Here is an 18,290-nt window from a genome sequence, read left to right on the forward strand (position 1 = left end):
TTGGGTACAGTGAACAACAGTCCCAAAAATGTCCAGGTCCCGACCCCTGCAATGGTGAGGGGACACCGGCCTTATCAATGCCAGGTGAGGCCCTGCCTGGCCCTGAGGGCCTCTGGGTTCACAGCTGCCACCCAGCCAAGCCTGTCTCAATGCCAGGCAGAGAGCAAGACTGGTCAGGATGGGCGTCTCTGTCATCTCTGTCACGGCACTTGCTGTGGAGGCCCGGGACATGGCAGAGTGCAGACAGGAGCCTACGCGTTACCTGCTAACCCGTTTCTCTCATGCCCCCACCCTCAACATCGTGCTGACACACACTAGCTGCCGGCCGCCCAGTGGGGACAGGCTGGGTTTTAGGACACTCAAGCTCTGAGGTGGACCTTTGGCCGTGCCTCTCTCACTTCTGTTTGCCAAGCACTGGGAATGGATCAGATCACAGATCCTGGTCCACAGCTCACAGAGGGACAGGGACAATGAAGAAAGCCCACAACTGAGGGACAGAGGTGAGCGCTGGGGAAAGGGGGGCAGCCGGCGTGGAGTGGAGCGGCCGTGACGCGGTGTGAGGAGCCAGTGTGAGCGGTGAGCCTCAGATGGACACGGACCCTGCCTAGGCACAGCACCCTCGTGGCCTCGCTGGCCTCCTGCACCCCCGGGACCTCAGGCTGCCTCGGGCTGAGCTGGGGGTCCCCCTGGGGGACTCCTCCTCCCGCCCTGTCCCACTCGGCATCCTGGCAGCCATGGAGACGAGGAGCCTGCACCACCTGGGATCTGGGTTCAGGCTGTGGCAGCCAGTACACACTGGCTCCCTAGCCGCCCATCCTGGGCGTGAGCTCAGGTGCCGCAGGACCCCTCCTCCATTCCTGGCTCTCCCGGCGTCATGGCGGGAATTAGCCTGATACCTCAGCCTCCCAGGCCTGCTGCGTGAGGTCTGCTCATGATGGGGTCCTCTGGCTGCATTTAGGAACAAGGAGCTCCCCGAGTAGCCCGAAGTCCACTCTGCCCAGAGGCCCCACAACTTACAGGATGCCACCTTCCTGTGATCCCAGGCAGGGCTGCCCATGAGCTTTCTCCAAGAGCAGCCCCAGCCCTGCTCCAAACACACCATCTCCTGGAAGTCACTGTATTGCCCCAAAAACCAGGGGGAAACTGAGGCCACATGCCCCCACCCCCCACCCGCCCTTCCCATGCCCACACCATGGGGACTAAAGTTGGGACAGGGACAGCCAGGATGTGGTGAGGAGGGAGGGCCCCACATCCGTGCAAAGGTCCCCCCGCAGATGCCTCAGGGAGAAGCCCTGGGAAGTTGTCTGAAGAGGGTCGGGGATGCTGTGCTCTTGTCTTGAGAGGCCACGGAAGCCTCGACTGGCAGCGCTCACTGACCTGAGCCTGGTGTGATGCTCTAGCAGGGACCACAGACGCCAGGCCAGATCCCGAGCGTGGATCAGGAGGAACACCCAGGGCTGCTGTGACCTCGAGCCCTGCAGCAACCCCTCAGCACCATCCAGCCAGGCTCTGGACTGAAATGCTAATACTCCCCTGGTACAGAAAAGGCAGAAAAGGGGAAGTAAATGCTCATTCATCACCTACCTATGATGGAATCCCTCCGGAAAACGTCTCTATCGAAAATGTAGAAGGACAGGTGATGAAAGCTCCGAGGAATTTCACAGTAAAAGTCTTCTCCGTAAAAGGGGCTAGAGAGACAAAGAAAAGCACCAGTTAGAACACAGGCCACGCTCACGCCTCACCCCTGGGGCACACACCTGTGGTCTTAGTTTTAAATGTGCCATGAGAACGCCCTGCAGTGTGTGGCACGCATGAGACATGAACCTGCAGCTCACTGTGGGGTGAAGGGCCTTGTGGCTGCTCCCTGGCCTCCACCTCCAGCCTTTGCACTGCACAGGTGAACTTCTGTAGCTGGGCTGCCTGGCGGTCCAGGAAGCTCAGAGACCTCCACAGAGACCATGGCCACTGCCAGAATGACTTCCATGGTACATGCTCAGGTCTAGATCCAGCCTCGGGGCCATCATGATGTTTTGAAGGTACCTGCTTTGGAGCAGGTGGTGGCTCCCTTTATGCATTAAACATAAAACACAGCACTCCAGTGCCTTGGACCGCTGCTTTTATCCAGAGATCCAGTACAAAGTCCTGACTGCCCAGCCGTCCTCGCTCCTGGGGGAGAGACCCCCGATGCTGTCTGTACTTAGAATCCTCACTTCTGCGGGGGAGGCCCCCACTGCTGACTGTGCTTAGAGTCCTCACTCCTGGAGGAGAGACCCCCGCTGCTGACTGTGCTTAGAGTCCTCGCTCCTTGGGGAGAGACCACGACTGCTGGCTATACTTAGAGTCCTCGCTCCTCGTGGAGAGGCCCCCGCTGCTGACTGTACTTAGAGTCCTCGCTCCTGGGGGAGAGGCCCCCACTGCTGACTGTGCTTAGAGTCCTCGCTCTGCGGGGAGAGACCACGACTGCTGGCTATACTTAGAGTCCTCGCTCCTCGTGGAGAGGCCCCCGCTGCTGACTGTACTTAGAGTCCTCGCTCCTGGGGGAGAGGCCCCCACTGCTGACTGTGCTTAGAGTCCTCGCTCTGCGGGGAGAGACCACGACTGCTGGCTATACTTAGAGTCCTCGCTCCTCGTGGAGAGGCCCCCGCTGCTGACTGTACTTAGAGTCCTCGCTCCTGGGGGAGAGGCCCCCACTGCTGACTGTGCTTAGAGTCCTCGCTCCTGGGGGAGAGGCCGCCACTGCTGACTGTGCTTAGAGTCCTCGCTCCTGGGGGAGAGACCCCCACTGCTGACTGTGCTTAGAGTCCTCGCTCCTGGGGGAGAGGCCCCCGCTGCTGACTGTGCTTAGAGTCCTCGCTCCTGGGGGAGAGGCCCCCGCTGCTGACTGTGCTTAGAGTCCTCGCTCCTGGGGGAGAGGCCCCCGCTGCTGACTGCCCAGCCACCCTCGCTCCTGGGGGAGAGGCCCCCGCTGCTGACTGTGCTTACAGAGTACACAGCTCAGGCCGCCCACACGTGAGTCACCCAGAGATGCAGCCGCCCCACAGATGGAGACTTGAAATAACCGCAACCCCAATAAAGAAGCAGAAGCCAGTGGGCCTGGCCATTCAGCAAACCTCCCTGTTGTTCTGGACTGGCACAGGTGGGGTTAGGTTCCTCCCCATGCTGGACCTGTTGGCGACTACCACGGTGCACACACAGCTACCACCAACTCAGAACTTAAAACAAGCCCACTTTCACGCACATTTATGCTAAGGTCCAAAATAGGAAAGATGTAAGCTATTCATGGAGGAACCATTCTGATAGAAAGCAAAGGAAGGTCAATGGTGCTGGGCCAGGGGGGCGTCCACACAGTCACCAACGGCGCAGGCCCCACCCCAGCCACACACAGAAATGAGCTCAGACCCCGCACCCATGTGTAAGGGTGTAAGGGTTGGAGCTACCAGCCTCTGAGAAGAAAATGAGAATGAACCTGCACCCTAGAGTCAGGTAAAGATGTCTTAGATCTGTCACCAAAAGCACAAGTGCCAAAAGAAAAATAAATGAAAAATCAGACTTCATCAAAATTAAAAAATTTTTTGCATTAAAAGCATTATTTAAAAAGTGAAAAGGGCCAGTGCAGTGGCTCACGCTGTAATCCCAGCACTTTGGGAGGCTGAGACTGGAGAATCACCTAAGATCAGGAGTTCGAGACCAGCCTGGCCAACACGGCAAATCCCCATCTCTACTAAAAATACAAAAATTAGCAGGGCATGGTGGCGGGCGCCTGTAGTCCCAGCTACTCGGGAGGCTGAGGCAGGAAAATCACCTGAACCCGGGAGACAGAGGTTGCAGTGAGCCAAGATTGCACCACTGCACTCCAGCCTGGGTGACAAGAGCAAAACTCAGTCTCAAAAAAATAATAAAAATTAAAAAAATAAAAAATGAAAAGACAGACTAGAAAAAATATTAGTAAGTCAGTTATCTGATAAAGGACTTGTATCCAGAATATATAAAGAACTCTTATAACTCAATAAATGATAACAAATAATTCAGTTTAAAAAGGGGTAAAAGATTTGAACACACATATCACCAAAGAAGACAAATGGCCAACAAGGTATTAACAATGCTCCATGTCATTAGCCCTTGAGAAAATGCAAATTAAACCAGGAGATACGGCACAGGCATAGGCCCAAACCTGGGGTGGGCGACCATTGCTGCCCGGAGCCCAGGTGGGAGGGGCCCAGAGTCCAGGTGGGAGGGGTCCGGAATCCAGGCCCCACCCCTTCGCCCTGCAGTGGCCTTAATGACAGGCATTTCATTTGGATTTCACTGATTTCATTACTTTTATAACTGGGTCAGAGACTAGGTAACGTTTACTCAGAAAACCACTTTTTGTCATAAAACAATCTTCCAAGGGAAGCCTAAAATGCCTACATTGTTTTAAGCATTTTGGAAACACAGCAGTATCCATTTATGCACAAAAGAAACATCACTTTATCTTTCAATGAAGGCAGAATGCTCAGGGACTTCCACAGACTTCCGTTGTAGCAGAATCCTGGTTAATGAAGGCCCATTAGAAAGTCACGTTTCCTTTAAACACATTCTCGAGTTGGTCGTTGACGCAGGCGAGCCATCCTCTGATCTCCTGTGTCTGCGTGGGCACCACTGAGATCTGATGTCAGGGACCCCCAGGGGTGTGTGTGCCCACAGGCATGTGTGTGTGGATGTGTGCACGTGTGTGCCCATGGGTGTGTGGGCCCAGAGGCATATGTGTGTGCGTGTGTGCATGTGTGTGCCCATGGGTGCGTGTGCCCACAGGCATGTGTGTGTGTGTGCATGCATGTGCCCGTACGTGTATGCCCACAGGCACGTGTTTGAGTGTGCATGTGTGTGCCCGTATGTGTGTCCCCACAGGCATGTGTGCGTGTTCGTGCCCACAGGAGATACGGCACAGGCATAGGCCCAAACCTGGGGTGGGCGACCCACAGGCACGTGGATGCATATGCCCACAGGCACGTGTACGTGGGTGTGTGCATGTGTGTGCCCTGGAGCACTTGGGTGCACATGTACACAAAGACACCACAGATGCACCCCACACAATGCACTGCTTTCATAACAAAGCACAGGGGTCGTGACCCCGCCTCCATCCTGTGTAAAGTCACAGCTGCAGGATCTCAGGGCAGGACGCACACTCCCCAGGCAGCGCCCAGCGGCCTCCCTGGAGAAGCTTGGTGCTCTGCAGACAGCGTCCCCACTGGCAGGAAAAACCACCATCAACCTCGAAGCCAAAAGGGACACCAGACGCGCATTTTAATATTCACGACAAGGCCTCAGGTGACGAGCTACTCACAGGACAAGCGTTAACAATTAATAGTAATCCACAAAACATTTGGGATTTTTACAACGACAAAACGGCCTCTTCTGTACATCCCAGAGCAACTTTCAGGGCCACTGACTCCTAAGCGACGGCAGGAAGCTGTGGTGCTTGAATGTGCGGAAGCAGCCTGGACTTGGCGTTTCCAGCCCCGCTCGCTCCCGGCAGAGCCCCAAGAACCAAGGGCTGGAGGCTTCACTTCCTGCTCTGGAGTGGCAGGTGCTCAGGCTGTCCCAGCCACGGTGCATCTCACACAAGAAGCCCAGCGGAAGCACGCACAGCTCCAGGCCTCGCAGCAAATGCATAGCCAAAAGGCGTAAATCAAGCTTCATTCACCGTGGAGAAACCTCAGAACCACAAGCACCGACAGCCAAGCTGCCAGAGAATGGAACGGATGCCCTCCATTGGCACAAACTCCAGCAGCCAGCTTGTCAGGAAGCTGCAGCAGCTTCAGAGCAACCTGGGCCTCGGGGTTCACCTGGCCACCTTGCCGTGAGACGGTGTCACCGTTTCCCGAGAGCCCCCTGCCCCCGCACAGGCACTGAGGACCCCACCACATGGGCCTGTGCCTGCCTCACAGGAAGGCGGGGAGGAGGAAGTAGGTCGGGTTGGATTGCATGTCTGATGGGTGTCCGATGCATGTCCAGTGCGTGTCCAATGTGTGTCCGGTGAGTGGTGTCTGGTGTGTGTCTGATGTGTGTCTGATGCGTGTCCGGTGTGTGTCTGATGTGTGTCTGATGTGTGTCTGATGCATACTTGGTGCGTGTCCTGTGCGTGGTAAGGGGCGGTGAGATGAGGATGCCAGCGTTGAGCACACCCCACACACGGGCACCGCGCACCTGGCATTTAACCCTGCACATTTCCTCACCACCCCGATGCACAGGGTGGGAAACCGAGGCACTCCAACATCTGATGAAACGAAACTAACCCCAGGGATCGTGCCATGACTCAGGCCATGCTGTGTTGCTATAAACCGCTTTTACATTTAGAAAGGGGCACGTCCAGTCTGTGGTGATAATTTTATGGAGTTCGTATGTTTCTCGTAGCTTCCTCTTTCTGCTATTTTTATCTCTTTTTATTGAATGGATTTCTGGTTTATTTATGAATTTTAAGCACCTCAATTTCCACGGACAGGTGTCAGCACCACCAGAAGCCTCACGGGATCTTCCCAGGTGCCCAGCCAACAGCCTCTGCCGTGGGCTTCCCCCCACCGAGCCCCCCACTGCCAAGCAGAGTCACAGTGAGAGGAGCCACTTGTGCAGAGCCTTTGGCAGAGCAACTGAACACCCTGCTACCAGGCAGCCCCCAGGGATGCTGCGCTCTTAGCCCCGCTGCCCAAGCCCTGCTGCACTACCCCTGGGGAGCAAGACCTCTTCCAGCCTCCGCCCAGGAATTTCTCCAGCAACGGCTTTAGAACCTTGCTCCTGAATCGCAGCAGGGGAGGCAGCACTTTGGGGCCCTCTGTCAGGCTGCCCCCCCCCCGCTAAGAGGAGCTGTTGTCCTCGGGAAACACGGGGTCCCCCCTCCTGAAGAAGGGGAACACCACACTCACATTTCCATTTTACACATTTGGAGCTGAGAACCCTGGAGCCAGAACGGGCTCCAGCACAGGCGATGGGTGAGCATTTTGCATCTCTGATGTCATTTATTCTAGTGGTTCCAATTGCCTATTTTAATGTTTTTCTCCTTATTTCATATAACTTTTTAAACTTAATAAAGTTATTACTAACTTTGTTTCCTGCAGGTCACCTCAAGTCTTTCAGAAAACCAGGCAGGACATCTGTAGGCGGCCGGCCGGCCTTATCAACGGAGCCCTGAGCCACCAACCACCGTGACCAGCTTCATTCCCATGAGCCCGACGAGCCCAAGAGGGGAGAGCAGCTGGACTCTGGATGCGAAGTCCACACGGTGTGGAGCAGGGGGCAGGGCTGCCTGGGCAGAGAGGTTTAGACCAGGAGGCCACTGGGGAGGCTGCCCAGAGGAGGAGGCATCGCAGGGCAGTGGGGTCCAGAGAGGTGGCAGTGCTACAGGCCTTGCACTCATTTTAATGAAGGTTCTGCAGGATTTCAAGGAAAGCTGGAGCCAGTCTCTGTGCCAGAATAGAGGGTTTTTCAGCTTCTTAGACCGATGATTTATTTAGGGAATAAGAAGGGTGATTCCAGGGACAGTGGAGGCCCTCACAGGAAGGAAACCTCTCCCCACAGTGACTGTGCACAGAGCCAGCCTGACACCCAAGGCCACGGTGCCATAGCCAGGGAGCCCTGAAGAAACTCCCGGAAGAATGTAAAACCCCCAGCTCAAGGAGGAGAGTGGAGGCAGTTCCCCACCTTCTGGGGGCAGTTAACAACCTCTGAGAATGAACCCATGGCTAAAACCCATAAAACCGCCACCAACCACACCCAGACCTGGAAGGGGCACCTCTAGCTGGGGTGCTCAGCACGAGGGGACCCAGTACAATGGCTTCCCTGGGGCGCGGGCTCGGCCTGCAGGCTGGAGGCTGGAGAGCTGCCATCCTAGCGCACACTGGGTAGATGCGGGTGTTTCCAATATGCTGAAGAGGGCAGGGCCTGGCTGAGGCCCTGGAAGGCCGGAGTCCTGGAGGTCAGTGGGGGGCGGTGAGTTCCCAGGTCACTTCCCCAGGTGTGCGTTTTCTTCACTGTCCTGTCCTATTCATTCATTTTAGCACGGAAGCCAGAACCAGCCGAGTGAAGCCCCTGCCTGACCACTCGGGGGTGTGAGGACAGGGATGAAGGCCGGGAGCATCAGTCAGCTCCTAGAACGGCAGGTTTGTACCTGCAAACGGGGCACCAGAGTGACATCGCCCCAAGACTCCAGGGATGCCATGAGCCCCACGGAGACCACGTGCCTGGCAGGGGCCAGCTCCAGGTGCTGCGGCTATGGCGAGGCCATCACCACCATCCACGCATCCAGCAGGAAGAGCGGATTCCTCGGGCATGAAGCTCACAGCTCACGTTGTCTGCACACCTGCCTGACGACCTCTCCCGAACCTGGATTCCCACCACAGAATTCAGCTCCTCGGGTGCTCACCAGCCCATGACTTGTGGCCACCAGACTGGACAGAACACACAGAGACCATTTCCTGTTTTGCAGAAAATCCTGTTGGGCCATGTCAGTCCTAGAGCCAAAACACAGTGTCCACTTGAGGGTCCAGACCTGAGGCCACCCTCGCTGGGACAGCATCTCCTTCCCTCTCAGAGCAACGCCACTGATGCCCAGACCAGCACCCATGCCCGTCCTTGCCTGCCCGACAATGCCCTTCCCAGGCCCTGCTGCTGTGGACACAGGTGGCCCTGCCCCTTGCAGAGGAGCTGCTCTTCTCCTGAGCCCAGGAGTGCTCTGAAACTTACATCCCAATGAGAACCAAAATCAGGAGTTGAAGTGGGAGTTGAAGGCCAGAGCCTTTTTTGAAGAACTTCCCTAAGCTCTTTTAAATACCTGCATCCAGGCCAGATGCAGTGGCTCACGCCTGTAATCCCAGCACTTTGGGAGGCCATGCCAGAAGGGCCACTTGAGCCCAGGAGTTAGAGATCAACCTGGGCAACACAGCAAGACCCCAACTCAACAGAAAATTTAAAAATTAGATGGGTTTGGTGGTGCATGTCTGTAGGGAGGCAGAGGATCGCTTGAGCCCAGGGTTCCAGGCTGCAGTGAGCTGTGATCGCAGCACTGCACTCCTGCCTGAGTGACAGGGTGAGACCCTGTCTCAAAAAACCAAACACCTGCACCTCCTGCATCTTCACAGTACAGTCCCGCCTGGTGGAGCCGCCGTCAGGCCCTCCCGCATCTTCAGAGCACAGTCCCGCCTGGCAGAGCCGCTGTCAGGCCCTCCTGCATCTTCACAGCACAGTCCCCCCATGCAGCTGCTCCTCCCCACCTAATTCAGGCCCTAGTGAGCTTCACAAGGCCAAAGGGACATCAGTCTCCACCAGGAAGACTATATGGCACGTCTAAATGTAAGAATCTGTGACAGACATTGCTGAAGCCCATGCAAGGGGGCGCAGGTACCCAGGGGGCGCAGGAACCCAGGAGGTGCAGGTACCCAGGAGGCACAGGTACCCAGGAGGCGCAGGTACCCAGGAGGCGCAGGTACCCAGAAGGCGCAGGTACCCAGGAGGCACAGGTGCCCACACGGGCCTTGCTGGGGGAAGCACGACTTTGAAGATGGAGTCCTCCGGGGACGTCCACGTTTCAACGCTGCCTTGCCAGAGGCCAGTTCCCTCATCTCTCAGCCTCAGGACACCACCCACTCCACAGTGTGGCCTGCGGGCACAGAGGGCGCTTGGCTGGGGAAGGGCAGTTGGCTCTGCCCCCAAAGCGGCCTCCCCAGGACACGCCACTGCCTGGCTCGGAGGTTTCTTCCTCTGCCCTGCACAGTGAGACAAGCACATGGCAGGGCCTCCCACACACCAGGACCAAACAACTGGGAGCACCTTTGATGTCTTTGGCCCCCGCCAGGCATGGCTCACTGGACCCAGAAACCACAGTGCTCTCTCCCCATGACTGTTTCAGCTGCCCATCCCTGTTCTAGATTGTGGGAACAGCAGCCGATGAAGCAAAGTCCTGGCCCCGTGGAGCCAGACAAAGAGCACGCAGAACCACGAACGCGCGCAAGGCTGGTGGGGGTGGCACTGTGGCCTCACTCGGGGGACGGGGAGGCTTACAGACGAGTCAGTGCTTGAACAGGGCCATGGACGGTGAGGCCCTGTCCATGGCCCTGTCCGCAGGAGGACAAGTGAACACATGAATGAGGCTGTGGACGGCGCGGAGAGCGCAGGAGGGGTCCAGGCAGAGGGACACCAGGTGCAAAGGCCTCGAGGCAGCAGGGCTTGTGTGTGATGAAGACGTAGGAGCAAGGAGGAGGCCGGCGTGGCCTGGGCAGGGCAGGGCAGGACGGGAGCTTGCTGGGAGCCGAGGTCAGAGGTCAGGGTGTAGCCGAGGCCACGTGGTGCAGAGCAGACATTTCACCACAGCAGCTGGGAACGTGCAGGCCGCATGCAAGACACTGAATGGATGGATGTACGGATGGGGCAGTGGGCGTGCAGGGAGGAATCACCTGTCTCAGGTCAGCAGCCAGGAGCTGCCCAGGCCTGGCACAGTGGACCAGGAAGGGAAGGTCACCCAAGCCTCCACAGGTGGGGCCTTCTGCAGGCAAGGTGCAGCGGTGAGCCCGAGAGGCCACGGTGCCGAGCAAATCCTGGTTGTCCTCATGGGGACCACAGGAATTCAGTTCTGGCAGAGCCAAGACTGCCAGGAAGCCAGGCGGGCTCCTGCAGGAGGTGAGGGGCCTGCGGGGACGCGAAGGGCCAGGACCGGACACGCCCCGTTCCACTCTGCTTCCAGTGAGGCGAGAGGCGGGCAGGATGCAGCTGGAGCCGCGCACGCCCAGAGCTCGGGCCAGGACTGTCCCCCAGTGCTGCGCTCGCCCGCGGTGGAGCTGCGGTGTTATCAATGGTCAGCTCAAGTCCAGCGGCTTGAAAGGAAGGCAGAGGCCCCACCTTCCCTGAGGCTCCCTGTGAAGAGCAGGAGGCTGGGCCCTCGCGAAGACCCCAGCCAGGCTCTGCCACCTCCACAGCCAGCAGACGGGGCCTCCAAAGCCGACAGACGGAGCCCCCACAGCCGGCAGACGGAGCCCCCCACAGCCGGCAGACGGAGCCCCCCACAGCCGGCAGACGGAGCCCCCCACAGCCGGCAGACGGAGCCCCCACAGCCGGCAGACGGAGCCCCCCACAGCCGGCAGACGGAGCCCCCCACAGCCGGCAGACGGAGCCCCCACAGCCGGCAGATGGAGCCCCCCACAGCTGGCAGACGGAGCCCCCCACAGCCGGCAGACGGGGCCTGGGCACTGCACACAGAGACATTTCTTCTTCCCGAGACCTCGCACAGAAATTACTCACTTAAAAGCACTTAGAGTTTTTTCATTTTTCCGGTGGCAAATATTTCGAGGGAATACCACAGAAATAGCCACACCAAAACCCAACTCAGTTCTCCCTTCTCCACCCTCCGCCACAGCCGGGGACGCTGCCTCGATGCGCAGGGCTTCCTCCGCCACGGCCGGGGACGCTGTCTCGATGCGTGGGGCTTGGGTTCTTAGGTCTCTTGATGTTTTTCCTCTTAGAACCGCAAACTACCGTTGCCTGGAAAGGTTTCTAAAAACCCCAGGCGCCCAGGCCCACCTCAGAGAAAAGCTCTTTAAGGGTGATGGGTTATGAAATAGGATCCCTTTGGGAGACCAAGGCAGGCAGATCATGAGGTCAAGAGATTGAGAGCATCCTGGCCAACATGGTGAAACCCCATCTCTACTAAAAAAAAAAAAAAAAAAAAAAAAAAAAAAATTATCTGGGCATGGTGGCAGACGCCTGTAATCCCAGCTACTCAGGAGGCTGAGGCAGGAGAATCACTTGAACATGGGAGGCGGAGGTTGCAGTGAACCGAGATCACACCACTGCACTCCAGCCTGGGCGACAAAGTAAGACTCTGTCTCAAAAAAAAAAAAAAAAAAAAAAAAAAAGAAAGAAAGAAAGAAATAGGAGCCTTGAAATCTATACTAGCCATGGGGTCTAACACGATCCTTAAGTGAACTGCTCATCACAAAGCGTGGCAGGCTGCCTTCTCTCCAGAGGGTTTCTGGTGCCCTGTCCACGGAGGCGGCAGTGGGATTCAGCCGTCACCTGCGCTTGTGGTGGTAACTCCATCTAACTCCATCTGAGACTCAACAGGGGACGCGTCTGCACAGAGCACAGGGCACAGGGGTCAAGCAGGGAGGACGGCGAGGTCAGGCCAGCTCAGGGGACACGGTGGGCGGGGGGCTCCAGATCCCACGGTGGGCAGCAAAGGTGGGGGTCAGGCTGGCGCCGTCCTGGACCATGTCCACGTCTGGGGTCTGCAGGCCCCATCTCCCTTTCCACTGTGCCTATAACCTACATCCAGCAAGACACGATTTTCCACGATGAGTTGATTTGTAATTCCATTTATGTGCAAGTTTTCAGAATTTTCCTGTGGGTCTTTTTTTTTTTACTTCCTTATGATTTGAATTTCGTTTGCTTAAAAAAAAACACACACATGCATAGGAAAGAATGCTTCCTTTCATTTCAATTAAAAACAACAAATTGCTTTTTTTTAAGCAAAAATTCATTGAGGCGGGGGCTCGCATTGTACAAAGAAAATCAGACCCACCGGGATGGCTGTCATCAAAGAGACAGTAACAAGGGTAGGGAGGTGGAGACGCGAATCCAAACACACAACCTGTGGGAAGGTCAAGTGGCCACAGCCGCCACGGAAAACAGGCTGGCGGTTCCTCCAACATTCAACACACAGTCGCCACAGGACCCAGCGTTTCCACCCCCAGGTGTGCAGCAAGAGACATCACAGCCCACGTCTGCATGCAGACTCGGACACGCGTGCTCACAGCCCACGTCCGCACGCAGACTCGGACACGCGTGCTCACAGCCCACGTCCGCACGCAGACTTGGACACGCGAGCTCACAGCCCACGTCCGCACGCAGACTCGGACACGCGTGCTCACAGCCCACGTCTGCACGCAGACTCGGACACACATGCTCACAGCCTCATTCATGACGGCCAGAAAGTGGAAACAAGGCAGGAGGGCCTCGGCTGCTGAGGGAGCAACAGCAGAACAGTGCTCAGCCCTGGAGAGGAAGGACGCCTGGCCCCTGGCCCCACACCACAGGCATCCACAGTGTGGTGCCGACCGACAGGCCATGCACAGAGGCCATGGGCCAGACGCTTCCACTGACACAAAATGCCCAAGAGAGGCACAGCCGGGGACAGAACGCAGACCCGCGTCTGCCGCCGCGGGAGAGGCTGCAAGCCGGAAACTGGAGGATTACAGGGTGCAAGTGTCCTTTTAGGGAGATGAAAATGTTCTAAAATTGGCTGTGGCAATGGTTGCGCAACTCTGCAAATACACTAAAAACCACTGAATTGTACATTTTAAAAAGGGTGAATTGTATGGTGTTTGAATTATACCTCAATAAAGCTATTTTTAAAGAAACAAAATTTTAAATACGTAAAAAAATCAGAAAGTGGAATCTGGAATTAACATTCCAGGAAACATCCTCCTGGGATTTTTTCTCCAAAGATATAAAATAGAATAAAATATATAAATGTTATAGGTTTAAAATATACAAAATATAAATATATTTGTATTACATTTATAACATAAATACGATATTTATAATATAAATATAAGTATATTCATACTATAACTCATTATAATACAAATATATTAAAAATAATAGTAAATATTTATGTTATAAATATAGAAGATATGAATGGAAATACAGGTAAATTTTTTAAATAAAAGTGAGGTTATGTTCCCTGTGACAGAGTCAGCTTTTTCCTTTCACATCAGGCCATGGGCCACTTTCCAAAGAGCTGATAAAATGCTGGGGTCAGACAGCATGTGTGTGTGTGGACAGCAGTGCCAGGTCCCCCTGCCATCCGCACGCTGTGCGGTGGGAGCAGCAGGGGTGAGCACCCTGGGAACGGAGATCTGTGCAGCAGCTGATTGTCCCCGTGGGATGAATTCCTCCAAGGATATGCACTGTCCTGAGGCCTTCGAAACACAAAGCCACAGAACCCTCCAGGGAGTCTGGACCAGCGTCCACCCCCAGCATACGCCATCTTATAAATATTTTTACAGTTTGCTAAACCGGTAGCAAAAACCTGCTTAAATTTTAAATGTCTGGCTCATTGGTGAGGTGGAATGTCCATCTTTTTATGAGCAGTTTTAAATCTCATTTTTTCTTGAAATGCTCTGGGCCTGTTTTCTATTAGAATGACCATCTTTTCGTGCTCAGGATTTAACCCTCTGGGAACTTCTGAATGTGTGTTGCAACTTAAAAGACATATTATTTCACAACATTTAAGGAGGATCTTTTTTGAACTAAAAAAAAAAAACAAATTTGTTAACTTTGTCACCAGTGGGTATGGACATGTGATCGGCCAACTCTGAAATGAGCTCCAGCAGATGGACGCAGCGTCCCAGGACCTGCAGGAGCAGAGGCTGCGAGGCCAGCCATGTCCACCTCGACCACGTCACCTCGTGGGCAGAACGGCCTACGACCCACGTCCTCCCAGCCCCACCCAGAACCCATGGTGAGCGCCCGGCAGGAAGTGGCCACAGCACCATCACTGGAGGCCATGCGGAGTCTGAGGACAGCGGCTTCCCCCCAATGCTGTTGTGGGGAGTCCAGGCTCAGCCTGAGGACTCGGTTCCCTCCACACAGCACCAACACTCCCAGGTGCAAAGCCCAGGCCCACAGACAGCCCCCCGCTGTCCGTGGGTCTCACGGTGGGGGCACCCATTTTCTTTCATCAGCAGGAAGGTTTGTGCTTTCTCCTTCCTGGGCAGCAGAGTTTAAAGCGTATTCCAAAAGAAAAATGAAACCGGCTGAACGCTAGGGCATTCCTCCCATCCCCCATCCTGTTTGGTGGCCTGTGCCGGACAATCTCTTCTTTCTGATGGACTCAAAGGGGCCACACAGCCCCCAGGCGCCCCCCTTCCCATCAGCAGCTTAACCTCAGGGTTTCTCTCGGACAGGCCGGCTTTGTCTCCAGCCGAGGTCGGCAGCCGTCAGATGCAGGATGAATGCCTGGCCCAGGCGGCCCCCACTCACCGCCCGAGGGCTCTGGAACTCTCCTTCCAAATAAAGAAAAAGTGCGGCCTGAGAGAACCAGGCTCGCCTGAAATCCTGCCATGTGGCCTAGGAAATTAACGCAGGCAGCAGCCTCTCCCTCTGAGGCAGAGACCCTGGCAAAGTCTCCTTCCCCTCTGTCATTTCTGGAAGAAGTGCAAAGGAAGTTTCACAGAATCAAGCAAACTTTCACGGGGAAAAAAGAAAAAAACCCTTGCAGAAAACAGTGTTGACCTTTAAGTAGTGGCTCTGATGAGGGGAAACCATCTGAACTGAATTCCTCCTCCTCCTGGAGCCCGGAGCAGGGGCTCAGCTGGGACCAGCAGAGAAACCCCCCGCCTTCTCCACCCTGAGTCACTTCCCAGCATCTGCGCGAGGCTGGCACTGCCCCATCCCGCCTGCGGCTGCTCCCATCGCGGATCATAAGAAAATAAACCTGGTTTCCCAGCTCTGTGCTCTGCTGCCGGCTCGGGGCCCATTTCCCAAACCCTTGGGGGAGCCAGGAGCTGCCAGGGCTGCCCCAGCCTCGGGGTAGAGGGTAAAGGCTGCGTGAAGAGGAACCAAACCCCAAACCGGGTCTGCGAAGCAGCCCTGGGGCTCTCAAGCCAGCCTCTGGGCTGAGCTCTGCGGCTCCTGAGTCACTGCCTGACTCATCCTCAGAGGCGCCCCACAGAGAAGGGGCAACTCGGCCAGGGAAAATGCTCCATCTCCGCAAAGGACAGGAGGAAAAACACACCCACCAGAAGCACATGGCCAGTGCAGGGCCACACAGCCCTGGCTCCCACAGGCTGGAGGCTGGAGGGCAGGGGTCCGCGGTCAGCTCACAGCCCACCCGCCACCCAGCACTGCAGGGCCACACACCCCTGGCTCCCACAGACTGCAGGCTGGAGGATGGGGGTCCGTGGTCAGCTCACAGCCCACCCACCACCCAGCACTGCAGGGCCACGCAGCCCTGGCTCCCAGAGGTCAGAGGCTGGAGGGCAGGGGTCCGTGGTCAGCTCACAGCCCACTCGCCACCCAGCACAGCAGGTCTCCGCAGAAGCCCCGCACACACTGGGTTGCAGCCTCCTGTGGTTCAAGATGGGTGGGGTTGTTTTTTTTGAAATGTTGGCAAATAGAGCTGTGAGTCTTCAAACGGAACCCAAAGACTCAGTGAGGAAAGCAGGCGGGCTGGGCTGAGACTCACAGAGACTCACAGCCGCAGAGGCCGTGGTGAGCCGCCTCACCTCCCCAAGCCTCAGTCTCCCCATCTGTTCAGGGGTACCAAGGAGCTGCCCCTCAGTGCATGGGCTCTGTGGTCGCCAGGCACGCCACACACCACACGCCACACGCCACACGCCACACACCACTGCACACAGCACCCCTATGCGGCTATTCTGAGTTCCTATGCGGCTGAGAGAACCCCCTGCATCATTCTGACACTGGCGTGCTCCTGTGAGCCAGCATGACATGAAAGGACACACATGTGAGTGGAGATGGAGATGCTGGGCCGGGCTTGGGGGTCATACAGACAGGGCCAGGGGTTCTGACCTGCTGGGAGATTTGGGGCCAGCATTCCAGGACTGAGAGAACAGATCCCTGGCCTGGGGTGCTCTGGGGCTGAGGATGGGCCCCCACCTGGGCTGAGGATGGGCCCCCCAACGTGGGCTGAGGACAGGCCCCCCAACCTGGGCTGAGGACGGGCCCCCCGACCTGGGCTGAGGATGGGCCCCCCACCTGGGGCACTCTGGGGCTGAGGATGGGCCCCCCACCTGGGGCACTCTGGGGCTGAGGATGGGCCCCCACCTGGGGTACTCTGGGGCTGAGGATGGGCCCCCAACTGGGGCACTCTGGAGCTGAGGATGGGCCCCCACCTTGGGTATTCTGGGGCTGAGGATGGGCTTCCACCTGGGGCACTTCTGGGGCTGAGGATGGGCCCCCACCTGCAGACACCCCGGGGCTGAGGATGGGCCCCCACCTGGGGTACTCTGGGGCTGAGGATGGGCCCCCACCTGCGGACACCCTGGAGCTGAGGATGGGCCCCCACCTGGGGTACTCTGGGGCTGAGGACGGGTCCCCTACCCCAGCTGTTCTGGGATGTTCTGGGCTTCAAGGAGCCTCCAGTCGTGTCAAGCAGGTTTTTGTTTAAGCTCTAACTTCAGAAAGAGTGAAAATAAATGTTCATGGGAAATGTGACTTTTCATGAGTCGCCTAATGTCAAAGTCGGTGTTTCCTAAGTCAACAACTTGGTTTTTATTAAAAGCATCTGAGAGAATGAACCATCTGTCTCCCAAACCACCAACTTCCTCCTGCCCCTTTCAGTTTCTAACCCCAAATAACTTCTCCCCTCCTGAAAAACTTTGGAGCTGTGGAGACATTTCTTGGTTTAGTCATTTCTACTACACAAAAGTACTATTATGGGGGTGATTTACATCTTGCAGTATGAACAGAAAGAAACCTCCCTGTCTTTAACAAACACCCGCTGCGTGCACACAGGATGGGACGGGCTTCCACCCAGAAGAGCTCAGAGCCTCCCCCTCAGGGCCACCAAGTGAGGGTCCCTGGTGATGTCTGATGTCCTCGTCTGCCTGGGAAGACCTAGCTCTCCTCGCTCAGCTCTAGAAGATCTGTCTGTTCCTTGACTTGTAACTTCTAATTGTACATAAAACACAAACAAAAGCACAAGAACTCCCCCATAATTCCACTTCTCAGAAATCACCATCACATTGATGTTTTTGTCTGCGTATCCAGATCATTTTGGGGGTGCTCATGATTTTTTAAACAAAAAACTTTTCCTACAGACACAGCTTTGTAACCTAACGCATAACCAGCTTTCAGAGCAGGAGTTCAGGCTGTGGCACCTCTGGGTGGAGGAGGCACAGAAACCGGCCACGCCTGCAGTTTCTTCCTGTTGTGGCCACGGCCCCTTCTCCCCGAGATGGGCATGCAAATGAACCCTGCAAAGGACGCTGGGGCAACTCCACAGAAAGGGGGGGCCAGGGCTCCGCATGGGGCAGAGGGCTTTGCCCAGCCTCAACCCCAGCGGCAGGGGATGGGGTCAGACCCAGAACCCTGAGGCAGCACCTCCCTGAGCCAGAACTGTCTGCGTGGATGAGGGTTTGGGGAGAGGTCGGCCACGTGGGCGCAGAGGAAGCAGGCAGGGACAGACACCATTCCACGTCCTTACGTGGATGGAAGGAAATGAGGACACGACACTTACTGAATATTCTTGCAAATGACTGGACTAACCCAGCAGGGAGAGATTTAGGTTCTGTTGTGCGTGA

General features: G+C 56.2%; 1 protein-coding gene across 1 annotated transcript in view; it reads right to left on the minus strand.

Moving 5' to 3' along the window:
• The window catches only part of LOC129015281 (ras GTPase-activating protein 3-like), a 106,476-nt gene that overhangs the window by 45,773 nt on the left and 42,413 nt on the right, over nt 1–18,290 (minus strand). The window contains 1 exon segment of the mRNA XM_054452960.2: nt 1,585–1,688. Coding sequence (XP_054308935.1) covers nt 1,585–1,688 — 104 coding nt within the window.

The sequence above is a fragment of the Pongo pygmaeus genome, chromosome 18 (genome assembly GCF_028885625.2).
Source record: "Pongo pygmaeus isolate AG05252 chromosome 18, NHGRI_mPonPyg2-v2.0_pri, whole genome shotgun sequence".
NCBI lineage: Eukaryota > Metazoa > Chordata > Mammalia > Primates > Hominidae > Pongo > Pongo pygmaeus.